General features: G+C 38.1%; 1 protein-coding gene across 1 annotated transcript; it reads right to left on the bottom strand.

Annotated features, from left to right (window-relative positions):
- Nucleotides 1-238: 238 nt before the first annotated feature.
- On the bottom strand, nt 239-4,429 carry LOC134753514 (uncharacterized). The gene is made up of 4 exons (XM_063689411.1): nt 4,254-4,429; nt 3,367-3,480; nt 2,010-2,102; nt 239-1,599 (listed from the first exon to the last, which is right to left on the bottom strand). Exons 1-4 carry the CDS (start codon nt 4,396-4,398, stop codon nt 350-352), a joined length of 1,602 nt encoding a protein of 533 aa, XP_063545481.1. The 5' UTR covers nt 4,399-4,429; the 3' UTR covers nt 239-349.
- Between the last annotated feature and the right edge of the window lie 10,566 nt (nt 4,430-14,995).

The raw sequence follows: 14,995 nt of genomic DNA, 5'->3' as shown, positions 1-14,995 counted from the left end.
TATTACAAAATAGAAGCACCTTTTCTTTCAATCTTTAATAATATATTTAGTACATTATTCTCGTTCTTCCGATAATATTTTAGATACTTGCCCTACCGACGAAGATTAGCAGGAAGTAGTATTGGTGAGCGAGTTTAGTTTTACAGTTTAAAAAAAGTTACCACCGAACGATTAATATATCTTTTATTTACACGTGCATGTAAATTTCTTGAGCAAGTAAGTCGATAGCTAGTTTTTTTGTCGGCGGTGGGCCATGCGCCTTTAAAAGCCGGCAGCTTACGAAATTGCACGTTCCAAATACGAAATTCAAACTGCTTACATTTCAGTTGTATTAAAAAAGTAGTTTTATCTACAGAGAACTCCTAGATTCTTTAATCCTCTTCATCTCATAATCTGATGCATTTGATGAAGAATAAACTGACGCCCGCGACATATGTAACAGCTCCAAATCCTCGCTGCCAGGCTCCGATAACGGCCCTATCTTATGTGATAGCAACGAAAGAACCGTGTCTAAATTATTCTTAGAAGTCCTACTAGATCCTGACGTCGAATTAGACAGTGTGCGACGTCGTTCTGATAAAAACTCATCTATAGAATCTTTCGGAAAACTTGCTTGTGCGCAATTCTCTGCCAACGAATGCGTTCGCTGAAGTGCTGTTACATATCTCGTGTAGAAATTATGAGGTTCATATTCAAAACATTTCACTTGCTGCTCTGATGATATTGCTGGTAAGATGTCCAGTTTCTTGCTAGAATTTTCGTTTTCTGATTTCTCTGTATCATAAACTTGTATTCCATGATCTTTACTTTGTATAACTTCTGAAGACTTAGGTTTCGCTATCCAGTCGCGTCTTTTAAGACATCTTGATAAAATATCATCTGACATGCTAGTAATAGCTCTCTTGTCTTGACACGCTTTATACAATTGTATCTTCCTGTCAATATTAGACGAGGAATCAGTTTGAAATTGACATGTAGTTACAGTGTGGCTTGCGCTTATTAAAGGCGTAGTTATAGAATCTTCTTTATAGTTAAAGAACTTATTTAAAACTTCTTTATCTTTACTAACACAGTGACATCTGTCTCTAATATAATAAGCTAATAGAAGAACGAAACAGCATTGCACACAAATTACACAAATCAATACTTTAGGCGATTTCAAACAGTCTAAAAACTTCAACGGTAATTTTTGCACGTTATAATTCTCTATGATTCTCTGTGATATATCCAAATCCCTTTTCATTATTTCCTGTAAAGTTTTCGTAGTATTTGTAGTCAGAATTTTCCTGTGTTCTGTGTTTTCACTACTCAATTTTCTATTACTTAAGGACTCAATTTCTTTAATATCGTCATCCGTTATTGGGCGAACACATCTGTTTAAATCCTCATCATAAATATCATCTTCAGAGCAGGAGACTGCTGGTATGCACCGTTTTAGGCGCTTGTTAAAATGAGACTTTTGCCCGTTGTAATAAGTTTCACAGTTGACTGGGTGGCAGTCGTTGAATGCGTCCTGGTCGACGCGCGCGCAGGGTGTGACGTCAGAGGGTCGGCCGGTGTCGAAGGGTATGGCCACTGTGTCCCGGTATAGTGGATGATCTGGGGACAAGACAAGGTGAATATTTAAGACTTTGCCTATGGGGCCAACACTGAAAAGGCGAACAAATCTGTTTTATACATTTCCGTGCATCATGTCGGATTTTTCTATGGAAAAACTTATTTTATTTCGTAACTTCGGGGCTGTCCCTTAATAAGGTACTCATAGATCTACGATTCCAGCAACATAAAAACTAGTTTGATGTATTCAAAAGGTACTTAAATACATAATACAGTACGTAGCGGCCCCCTTTTTTAAATATCTATCGTTAAATTTAAATAATCACACTTATTTAGCAGTGGCGCTAGTCAGCACGTTGATGGGCTCTTAAGGAAATAAGAGCGTTAGTGTGGAATTTTTAATACCTCGCCCGGTTTGCTAATACTTCTGTTGCTGACTGTACCTGACTTACCTTTTAGTTTTGAATTCACGTGTACCACACAGAAGCCACGCCTCTGGAAAGGGTCGAGAAGAGGCGCAGCTAATCGCACTGTCCTGCTCTCACCTAGAGAACAATGAATAATTACGATTAGTTCTATGAACGCCAAAAGTCGCATTAAAATAAAAATAAATAAACAAATATTGGGGACATCTTACACAGATCGACCTTGCCCCAAACAAAGCTTGTACTATGGGTACTAAGCGACGATATAAACATACTTATATAGATAAATACATACTTAATATACATAGAAAACAACCATGACTCAGGAACAAATAGTAGTAGTAGTAGTAGTAAACTCTTTATTGTACAAATATACATATTAAAAATTACATGGTACAAATAATAAGATGTACAAAGGCGAACTTATCCCTTTGAGGGATCTCTTCCAGTTAACCTTTGAGTAGATGAGAGGAGAAAGGACAAACATCTGTGTTTATTACACAAATAAATGCCCTTACCGGGATTCGAACCCAGGACCGTCGGCCTCGCAGGCAGGGTCACTACCCACTAGGCCAGACCAGTCGGTTCAATTGTCGTTGGTGTACTCGTACTCAGACAAAAATGTCTAATTTACAAAAACAATATGTACTTCGTAAGCACATATTTTTGTACTTAAGTGGCGTGTGAAATAATCTAGCCGTGGGCGAGACCACATCTGCGAGGCCCTTTTCAATGTGTATTCCCAAGGTAATAAAAAACTTAGCTTTGCGAGGCCGTAGGCGAGGGCCCCATTCGCCCACGCCTAGCTACGCCACTAGTACTTTCGTACAGTCGCCATCAGATATATCGGAGCGGCTAGGGTGCTCACAAATATCTGAACACGCCTCTATTGTCAAGGCGCTAGAGTTTGGTTCAGATATTTTTGAGCACCTCGGCCGCTCCGATATATCTGATATGGCGACTGTACTTTGGTTGATAATTTTCAACTTGACTGTAACCGTAAACTTTTGTGCCATAAAGATTCTTTAAAAACAAGCAGTTATAAAGTCCTAAATACTTGCAGCACCCGTGACTAACAATATCTCGAAAACTAAAACTATTTTTCTTCAACCAAAATCCTAATGGCAAATGAAATTTTTAAATAAAACGCCACATATTTTAACAATTTCAGAGAGCTTAATATATATTTATATATTTCGGGGATCTCGGAAACCGCTCTAACCGATTTCGATGAAATTTGCTATATGGGGGTTTTCGGGGGGCGAAATATCGATCTAGCTAGGTCTTATCTCTGGGGAAACGCGCATTTTCTATATGGTTTCCGAGCAAAGCTCGGTCTCCCAGATATTAATCTGTAATTGTAGATACTACTATGTAGACTCACCTGAGGGAACTTGCTGCAGACACCCCCCAAACAACTTTAGTACATTGCAATTCTCCTCGTCCCCCTGCTCTGTGCAGCATCTACCTGGGATGCATTCCACCTTACAGTCATTACCTGAAACAGGATAAGAATATGTGGTATTTTCTATAAAAGGGACCTTATTGTCGATGGCGCTTACGCCATTATTAACGATGCTCCGATATAAATACAATGCCGCGCGACGCTGTGCGGCGTAAGCGCCATCGACAAAGGTCCCTTTTCATAGAAAATGCCCCATATATGTAAGTGTACATTACGATACAAGTGGGAAAAGTAGGAAATTCGCAACGAGTAGCGATAAATTGAAACACGATCGAAGGGAGTGTTTTAAATCGACACATGTGCTACTTTACCGCACTATAGTGCTATAATTAGCACATTACATAACTAATATGTTGAAAATTTAAAGGGCCATATGTACTACACACGTTGTACAAACACGTGCGAAAAGGTAATTCGCAACTCGTGTCGATTTAAAACACTCTTCGGTCGTGTTTTAATTTATCGCCACTCGGTGCGAATTTCCTACTTTTCGCACTTGTATCGTAATGTACTATTAAAACGCAACCGTAAAGTCACGTCTAAGAATTTATATGCATTCTGGTTCTAATGTATACATAACTAGCGACCCGCCCCGGCTTTGCATGGGTAGTTCAACTAATTTACACAAAACCTTTACAAATTATTCCTCTCGAATCACTCTATCTTTAAAAAAAAACCACATTAAAGATCTAAGCATACATAGTGACAGACGGATAGACAGCGGAAAGCGACTTTGTTTTATACTATATAGGTAGTGATTACATAGTGAAATGTATTTTTGTTAAATGCTAAAACTCAAATCATACCTGTGTTTTCAATTTGTACATAAAACCTCATAGCTATAGAATCTCTTGAAACTTCGTCCAAGCCACACGATATCTTTAAATGCTTATTTATCCTGCTCGTTGTAAAATGTAATAAAAAACTTAATAAATAAATACGAAATAACATGATCAGCTTATAAAATTGACAGAAGAGTTGATGTGACAGTTAATATTAGCATTAAGTTTTTTAAGAAAAAGTTTACAGCAGAAAATCAAATAAAGTGTTACACATCCTTTGCAATCTTGGAGGATATAACCAGATGGAGACGCCTTGTCTGTAATTTTCTGTACAAAATAGTCTGCCGATTTTTGCGGGGGAGGGGCACGTCAAATGTATACGTAACGAAAAAATAGCCATGTCAGATAAACTTCAGTCCAGTTACGGTGCTCTGGTTTGGTGGCCAAGAACAAACCTAGGCAACGTACGAGACAAGCTACAAAGACTCCAAAGGCTCGCATGCGCGGCTACCACTGGCTGTACGAGGTCCACACCGACTGCAGCCATAGAGGTCATGTTAAGCGTTCCACCGCTGCACCTACACATACAACAAGAGGCCAGACTCTCAGCGGTAAGGCTGCGAGCCCTTAATATATGGTCCAACATCATAGGAGCTCTTCACACAACTTGCCTGGATAAGGTATATGACGAATTTCCAGTGCTTTAGAATGTCCTAAACACACATGCTAGTAGATAGGCTGCAATTTGCTCACCATTTTTACATACAATAACTACAGCAATAAGCTGTAGTTAAAAAAATTATAATGTTAAAAAATATGTGTGCATAACGAATAGGTACATTATATCATTTTACGGTTTAGACTCACTTGTTTTAGTCACTCGCGCGACATGTTTCGGAGAGCCTAGGTCTCCTTTCTCAAGCACTAATAGTGCGAGCAGCGTTCACGACGACCGTGTATTGCGTACTGCCGCTGCCGCGCGCCGCGTCGCTCGCTGCGCGCGCGCCGATGTTGTTGTGTTTAATGTTAGTATATCTCACAACAGTTTAAATTCGAATAGGTACATGTGTATCACTACATAGTATAAAACAAAGTCGCTTTCCACTGTCTGTCAGTCTGTCCCTATGTATGCTTAGATCTTTCCCCAGTAGCATTTATACGTCATTATGACGTTAAATGCCGTCATTATGACGTCGCTGACGTCATTTTGCTACCTGGAATCAAACTACGCAACGGATTTTGATGCGGTTTCTTTTAAATAAATAGAGTGATTCAAGAGGAGGGTTTATATGTATAATTTGTAAAGGTTTTGTGTAAACTAGTTAAACTACCCTTGCTAGTATGTATTAAATTATGAATATAGGTACAAGACGAAGCACTTCATGGAGACTGTATAAAGGAGCCAAATCTCTATGTATGAAAAGTGTCCATCAAAAAACAGTAATTAGGCGGCGCCACCATACACTGAAATACTACCAAAAACAACCTACGTAATTTGGTCGGGTTATTTGTTGCCTTATATGGTTCATGTTATACTCATGTCCCAGAGCCTAACTAGCGCCACCGGAGAGATTAGGAACTATTATTTCAAGCTTAACGCGGTCACTTTTACAACAATTCTGCCATAAGAGATTGCGATCCTTCTTATACCATCCATACTTTTCTTCTCGTTATGTACTGTTAATTTATAAGACATTATATATAATTTATCTATAATTGGACAAACATCTAACCTCTATGTTATGTAAGCTACAGATTATTTTTTCATGACGTTGATGATCCCAAATAAAAAAAAACAATACGTCGTGAACATGAACATTATCAAATCAACGGCCATTCAACGGCTACTTATTTAATACCTAAAATGCTTATCAATATTATCCTACTTTCCATTTGATACATTCTAAAATGCGAGACCTGGAAATAAAGACGTAACTATGTAAGTGGCACAAAGACTTAATTAGAACAACACACAGTATGTTTATTTTCTATGTAAATTGCTACCTTTATTTACTTGAAACAATTGTAACGTTGAAGTAATTATAATTAGAAAAGTTATACATACCATTGTTTGGGTGATAGAGGAGTTAGTGGCCGAACCCAATATCATCGGTGAAACGAAAGTGTAGTGTAGCATAGCGATAGTATATAGATATATATGTATTATGTAGCGGAGAGAGGAGTTAAGCCAGTAGTAAACGGACCATTCTCCTCCTCCTGAGTCCTGAGTTTCACTCGAAACCCTCTCTACACCTCACCTCATGGCGACCGTGACGCGTTTTGCAAACTAAGACTTTTTACTACTCACGATGCGCAGTCATCTTCAAATACCGCTTGTGCAATACCACTTGTGCCAATAGATATTACTCCGTAATAGATGGATACAGTCTAAGGAAAAAACGTGCCTCGTAAAATCAAGAAAATTTGATTCTCGATCAGATGGCGCCACTACCTTTGGCCTACTCTCGAATAGATGGCGTTGACGGTTTCGTTTGTTATTTAACCATTTTAACGCATATCACTAAAGGAACATGGGTCAAAATCATATAAAAATAATTTATGCGAATAAAAAAAAAATATTTATCCATATATAAATACATTTTATGGTATTTTTAACCATATTCATTTTTAGGGTTCCGTACCCAAAGGGTAAAAACGGGACCCTATTACTAAGACTTCGCTGTCCGTCTGTCACCAGGCTATATCTCGTGATCTGTGATAGCTAGACAGCTGAAATTTTCACAGATGATGTATTTCGGTTGCCGCTATAACAACAAATACTAAAAACAGAATAAAATAGAGATTTAAGTGGGGCTCCCATACAACAAACGTGATTTTTAACCGAAGTTAAGCAACGTCGGGCGGGGTCAGTACTTGGATGGGTGACCATTTTTATAGATAATGGTACGGAACCCTTCGTGTGCGAGTCCGACTCGCACTTGGCCGGTTTTTAGTTTTAATCGTGTGTCGATAGAAGGCAGTGAATTTACTGTCCTCTTGGTTTGGGTAATTTTAAATAGTAATAGTTTAATTAAAAGTTACTTTTAACTGTGTTGGATTGGAATGGATCTGTTGCTATCATTTAGAAGCCTAATTCAGATTTAATAATTTGTTACGGTATTGATCATCAAATACGACCTTGAAGATCGTTCTCGCTGGTTGGTGCATGCGAAATACAATACAGTACAATCATTTATTAATAAAATTACAATTTTACACGTCATAGTAATAACATTCGTCATAGTAGTGAAGTGAAAGTCGAGCGCCAGGGTGCGCGCGAATCACCAAGGTGGTCGTCAAGGTCGCATCAAAACTATAATCAATTGTTAAGTTAGAATCTACCTCCGGAAACGTCTAATATGAGTAGACCAAAGCCCTATATTTATAAATTTAACAGCGCGTGCTTTATTTCTTCTTCTTCTTCTTTTAAAATTATGGCTTCAGCCCAGTGGGACTATTTCGCCAGTATCAAGGTATTAAGAGGTTTAAAAACGACAAAAATTGTACGGTTGTACAAGACAGTGTACGGTGATTTGTTAGCTCTTGTAAATCGATAGCTAGACTTTACAAGAAGCACGTGGACTACCGGCCGTTGACTCCAAGATGGTGGTTAAACGCGCTTCAAAATTAATTCTCCATTCACTGCACACTACCACATTAGTTTACTGTATAATAAGCTATCGATATTACACTTTAAACAATATTAATGAGCAAAAAACAAAGTAATTAATCACGATGCTAACTATCAAGATGGCGCTCGAACCGGAAGTCCTTATTTACTTCGATTATTTTTGAATTGTTAAATTTTGATCGGGTAGTTGTGTTTGTTACTGACATTGACAAGTTGATTTACTTTAACAGCGGGTAGTCCCGAATGGAGTTGTAAGTGTCATGGCGGCGCGGGACGTCATTCGTTGACTGCGCCCCGCACGAGAGGGTCGCTTACAAACCTATTGGCTCTTAATCATGATTTATTTTTGTCATCATCGAATATTTTTGGTGTAAGTTAATTAAAACAATGAATACAGTGATTTGATTGTATCGTGAGATTATTATTTCGTGAAATCCTGCACGTGCACGACCACACGACATCAATATGTCAAACAGTCAGGCGTGCTGTTCGGCCTCCCGATACCCCGACAAAATTATAAATATTGTTATGACAGTCCACTTCCGATGGCCCTATCTTATCAGAAGCCCTTGATCCTGAGGGCGACCCGTCATGTTTCGGCTAATTACAGCCATTCATCTTTTAAAATAAATAAATCTTTGTATTTTTTACTTGTAAACATAACCATCTATTTATTATCTTTTGTTAGGTAGGTTTTGGTAGGTTTGGTAGGCACAGGAAGGATATGTTTTAAAACAAAATTTAAAAATACAACGTTTAACGTCACACATTAAAGTATAATAGGTATCCATACAAAATAAGAAAATAAGGCAGTAAGGCACCAATCAGGACCTCACTGCGTCATCCACGCCACAGTTTTATGCGTTTTTAGGGTTCCTTACCCAAAGGGTTACCCTATTACTAAGACTCCGCTGTCCGTCTGTCCATCTGTCTGTCTGTCACCAGGCTGTATCTCATGAACCGTGATAGCCAGACGGTTGAAATTTTCACAGGCCTGTCCAGACGAGGACAATATTTCGCCAATCTGATTAAATTGTCCGATCAAATCAGGCCGTGCGCCGTGCGGACGCAAACGCCAATTTGGCTCGTAAAATTCGATCGACGATTATGACCGATATTGACATAAATACCAATTTGTGACGCTAGTATTCGCGTTTGGGGACATTTTTGCTCAGGTGAAATTCGGCCGAGCTTATCCAAAATAAAAACTTTTATTTCGTACGATTTTAAAACAAAACTAATATTTGTTTAACTGAAATTTTCTTGTATAGTGGTATTAGTGGGCCGCTAGAGGTTATTTTTATGGGATAAATATGATAATCGTTTTGGTTTATTGTACCTATGGTTCAAAGCTATTTTGCATAAATCGTGTTATGTTACGTAAATAAGGAAATCGTAGCACGTTTTTTTTTGCTTAAGATGTTATCTTAGAAGTGTAAGTATTTTCCTCTCAAACTTTGTTGACGCAAAACACGTTTAATTTGTTAGAGGAATGTATTTTATATTTTTAGGGTTACCCAAAGGGTAAAAACGGGACCCTATTACTAAGAGTCCGTTGTCTGTCTGTCTGTCCGTTTGTCACGTTTAATCTGTGACGTTGGCGCAACTGCGTAGCAACACTAGCAACGCCATTTTCCATAGCGCTGAGTAGACGCCGACGCTGAAAAGACGCTGGGGTGGCCCTTAATACCGGTTATTTTTGTGATGTAGATTCACTAGACCCATTTTTAGATTTTTAGGGTTCCGTACCCAAAGGTTAAAAACGGGACCCTATTACTAAGACTCCGCTGTTTGTCTGTCCGTCTGTCACCAGGCTGTATCTCATGAACTGTGATAGCTAGACAGTTGTAATTTTCACAAATTATGTATTTCTGTTGTCTATAACTAGTATACTAAAAACAGGATAAAATAAATATTTCAGTGGGGCTCCCATACAACAAACGTGATTTTTTTGCCGCTTCGTGCGCAAGTCCGACTCGTACTTGGCCGGTTTTTTACGATGTTTTGTCGTATACGTTATCACATTGATACGGATCTGAACGCCGCCTTAAAATACACTGTATTGCAATGAGATAAGAGCTATTACCACAGCTTGCCGATGTAATCGCCTTTGAAATAAGTATACCTACATGTAATTAGAGCCCCGTGGGTCCACCGCGGACACTGAAGTTCGCAAATTGCAGGCATTTTTCTCTTTTACTCCAATTACGCCTTAATTTGAGTGAAAGAGAAAGATACCCTCAATTTGCCAACTTCGGTGTTCGCGGTAGTCCGTCTGTGTTTTTCAAACAAGTTAACACTAAGAAACTTTTATCTACACACATATCATAAACCTTTATGCGTTCAAAAACCACAAAAGCGGTCAGGGCCGCAGAGTGAGGAACCGACGTACAATACGCGCCGTGTCCAAAATTACTGCCTTCTGCATCTGACCCTTGATCCAACCACCCAGCGAGAGTCTCTCTTGGTCAGCGGTTCCTAACCTGGGGGTAATTACCCCCGTGGGGGTTAAACTGGCATTTTACGGGGGTACCTTTCTATAAGAAAAAATATTAATGATTATGGAGGAGGGGTAAAATCGAGTTCCCTAGTTAGTCAAAGGGGTGACAGTTCTAAAAAGGTTAGAACCACTGCTCTAGGTGTTGGTCGAGACTCTTCGCTATGAGACCGTGTGGTTCGCTGACACGACTATAGGAACAATGATCGTCGAGTCAACATCCCACATGGCGGTTACGATGTCACAATTCTCCTCTGTCACAACTCAACTCGGTCTCCCGTACATTGGAATACAACCTAGTTTTTTTTGACTAAGTCTATCCGAAGGCTCAAGTCCTTTTAAGTTGCAACAACCGCTTTTCCATACAAACGTGGTCCCCATTTTCTTTTCTGGATATTGACATTATGGAATAGTTATTTGTTATACAAGGGTGCAAAGTTGTATTTTACCCGCGAGTGTGGAATTGAAACACGAGAAGTAAAATACATTTGCACCCGTGTGTAACACAAAACTTTTCACCTCACTATAGCGAGGAAAGTGCAACATCCACAGGCGTTAGATCATCTTCATCACTGAAATCACTCATTTTTTTACGATATTATAACAAAAAACTCTGGAAATTCTGTATTTTTACGTGAGAAGTTTTTAAGTAAAAATTTTGTTGACAATGTTGACATTTCTGACGTATGAAATGTCAATGATGCGTTTTGAAATTGCATCGACTCAACTTGTGCGTTCAGAATTATATTTAACATCATTATTAAAAAACAAACGTTTCTTATGGAACTTTAAGGTTTATGACATAAAATCATTAAATAAAGCTAAATTTGGTATTTTTTATTAGATTTGTTTAATAATTATTAATATCAAACGAATCATTATTATGAGCGTTTTACGTTTTGTTATCTGTCAAGCTACTTAAACATGCTCCATCCAAGGTCAAATTACTTTCCCCACTAGTGGATAAAATGCGTTTTTCCCCGCTTGTTTTAAAGGATAAAAGACAACTTTCCGAGATAGTGAGGGGAAAAATATTTTTACATAATTTGATATACACGGTGTTACTTGAGCCACTGAAAACCTGAGACACCCCAACAGATTTTATTTTATTTTAAACTCATCTTGAGTATTTATTCTTTAATCCGATAAATATTTAAAAAAATATTCGTTGTTTAGTTTTAACGTGTCAAATGCTAGTTATTGATATTGCATTGCAAACTTGTAGACTGAGCATGCAAAAATATTAAAAAATAATAAAATATAGCGCAATCGATTCTCCTATCGATTCTGAACAACCTGTTTTTACTAGACTTATATTGACCGGGATATAGACCGTGATTACCTTTTGTATTATTTGTGAGCTCCCGATATTTCGACGCAGTTACATGCATCATGTTCACGGGTGACTGAAGATAGCGGGTGGGTGTCAAAGTTGTGTAGACAGCGCTCTGTCTACCCTCATTCTTGCGCGTCGGCTGCGTTCACTTTCAACGTTACCAACGGTCGCGTTCACACTCGTTGGTCTGTCCAAACACACTACACTCACGGTGTCACTACGCGTGTTTGATTCGGATATCACTGGTTTGTATCACTGGTGGTGTAGTGTGTTTGGACAGACCAACGAGTGTGAACGCGACCGTTGGTAACGTTGAAAGTGAACGCAGCCGACGCGCAAGAATGAGGGTAGACAGAGCGCTGTCTACACAACTTTGACACCCACCCGCTATCTTCAGTCACCCGTGAACATGATGCATGTAACTGCGTCGAAATATCGGGAGCTCACAAATAATACAAAAGGTAATCACGGTCTATATCCCGGTCAATATAAGTCTAGTGAAACTAACCGTGAATCATTCAAAACTCTAACCTGTTTTTAGGTCTTCAGTGGGTCATGAAACACCGTGTATATGTAACCATACCTATAGGTTTTTTTATTTTGGGAAACGTTTATGGCGCCACGAGCAGGCCTCCAACCCCGCCCACCTGGGGGAGTAATGAGCATACACCTGCCGCGTGTGTGGACGAGGGATCCTCTCCCGCATAGGGCTACACAGCCACGAACGCAAGTGTCTTTACCGGGATGCTGCTTAAAACATCTGACACAGATGAAAAGACCTAATAGGTATTTTAAGTACCGAGTCCTTTCTTTTAAGACAAAAGTGGACGACCGCGTGAAATCGACTTTTTAAACAAACGTCACGTAGTCCCCATATTCCTCAGTATATCCATACTAATATTATAAATGCGAAAGTCTGTCTGTCTGTCTGTGTGTTCCCTCTTCACGCTTAAACCGCTGAATCGATTTAGATGAAATTTGGCATAGAGATAGGTCGAGTCCCTGAGAAGGACATAGGATAGTTTTTATCCCGAAAATCATCCCTTAAGAAAGTAAAAAGCGGGGTGAAATTGAGATAATTAACGAAGTGCCTGCTAATTTGTGTGCATAATGTGCTCAAATTTAGATTGCTATGAAATTTTTTCCAGGCGCTATTCTTACTCTAGCTGCGGTTACTAAGTCCACCAAGTCGCGGGCAAAAGCTAGTTGAAAATATTTTGACACAATTTGATGTATATCTATCAACCACAGCTATTTATACCCCTTCGTTTGGCTTTTTTCAATTTTTTGATTATTATAATAATTAGGAGCAAAATACGAATCCCATACAAATTTTTAAATGCAGAGGCCTTGAGTTCAAGTCTCACCCAAGACAGTAGTTTTTTCCACTTTTAAATTTATTCTAAGCTTAATACAAAAATCGCTATATGTGCATACAAAATTTGAGGAGTACCCTCAATAAAATTCCTCATCGCATCGTTAGAAAAGGATTTGTCAAAAATGAAACTAATTATATATGTAATTGTCTATTTGAAACTATATTCTTTTGAACAAAAAAATGATTTTTCAAATCGCTTCACACAACGTAGTTCTGTAGTAACAAACACAAATAAACGGTAGAATAGTTTTTTTTCAAGTCGGTTAATACGAGTGCGTCCTTAAACTGGTTGCACTTATAATACATACTTAGCAATAAGAACAACACACTCAGCCCGATTCGAACAATGCTTATAAGAAGTCACATCGGTACGATACCGATTTGTCAGTGTCAAGTGACATTTCTTCAACCAAAAAAAAAACCCGGACAACTGCGAGTTACACTCGCTTGGAGAGGGTTCCGTACGTCGATAAGGAATCTAGTTGAAAAAATAATGTATTATTATTAACCTTAGAGACTATTTAATCTTTGTTACCTATATTGTAATAATTATTTATTTTTAGATTTTTATAATGTAATATTGTTGGGCCCTTGAAGCCTTCTTGCAGAATATTTTTTTGAATTTCGAATTTTGAATTTTTAATAATGAATTTTATAATATTAAACTTTTAACTATTAAGTTACAAGTGTTTATTAAATCTAACCTAAATTGGATTATGGTAATTGAAAAAAGTATGTATTTATAGTAAATAATATTTATTTATTTTATTTATTGTGGTATTCTGCTTTGTGGTATATTCTTAAAGTTGTGGGCTAAAACTGAGCGATAAAAGGTAATTTTCTGACAATCCGAAAATTAAAACACATTCACAAACGGGTCTATCGCGAATTTATTTTGTTAAGTACCTTTATTTACCGAAATGATGATGATAATGATGATTGATGAACAAACTATATGGCATGGGAATTCGCGGAAACGCACATGAATGGTTCAAATCTTACCTTTATAACCGTAGACAATATGTACAATTAGAACACTTAGACAATAATACAGGAGAAACGCGTATAATTACCTCAGAAATACGGCACACGACTTGCTCAATACCGCAAGGAAGTGTAACAGGATGCCTTCTGTTTATAGCATACATAAACGACTTGCCAAAAATTTTGAACACATCATGCGTTATGTTTGCTGATGACGTCTCAATATTACTGAACTGTACAAATAGTGTAGAATGCAATACTCGCCTTTTGGAGTCTCTCAACACAGTTACTGACTGGCTCCACGAACATAACCTCGATATAAACTTGAATAAAACGAAAATAATACAATTTAAACCAAACCAAAAAAACCCGCTGCATATAAATTTACAAATTGATAATGATAAAACCATCGAAGAAGTAGATGAGTGCAAACTATTGGGTATAACACTAGACTCAAGTATTAACTGGAAATCGCACATACAAGATATAAAATCCAAACTGGCTAGGTTCATCTACGCATTAAGTATATTAAAGATTAATACGAACATTGAGACCGCTAAATCCGCATACTTCGCATATGCGTACGCATGGCTACGGTATGGTGTTATTCTGTGGGGAGAAAGCACCGATGTGCATCAACTGTTCGTTATGCAGAAAAAATGCATTCGTATCCTAACAAATACGCGCGTACCAAACAGCTGCCGCTCATGTTTCAAACAACTGAAAATACTAACACTACCCTCCATTTATATAATGGAGGCGGCATTTTTTGTAAAAAGTCACCTTCAGTTGTTTGAGATAAAAAAACTGTCAAGACCAAATCGCAAACCTGTCGTTCCCCAACTATTATTGCCACCCTCCAAATTAGCTATGGTAAGAAACGGCCCTTACTGTCGATGTGTGCGTGTAATGAATAAAGTGCTTGGTTTTCTGAATCTAG

This window comes from Cydia strobilella, chromosome 27 (assembly GCF_947568885.1).
Source record: "Cydia strobilella chromosome 27, ilCydStro3.1, whole genome shotgun sequence".
Classification (NCBI taxonomy): Eukaryota; Metazoa; Arthropoda; class Insecta; order Lepidoptera; family Tortricidae; genus Cydia; species Cydia strobilella.
This window is presented reverse-complemented; position numbering and strand designations above follow the sequence as displayed.

Excerpts from the sequence above, each read along its gene's own strand:
- LOC134753514 (XM_063689411.1), bottom strand. The coding sequence starts at position 4,398 with ATGTTATTTCGTATTTATTTATTAAGTTTTTTATTACATTTTACAACG. Across the intron at positions 3,481-4,253 it reads TGTACAAATTGAAAACACAG|GTAATGACTGTAAGGTGGAA; the intron begins GTATGATTTGAG and ends ATCCTGTTTCAG. Across the intron at positions 1,600-2,009 it reads CGTGAATTCAAAACTAAAAG|ATCATCCACTATACCGGGAC; the intron begins GTAAGTCAGGTA and ends TCTTGTCCCCAG.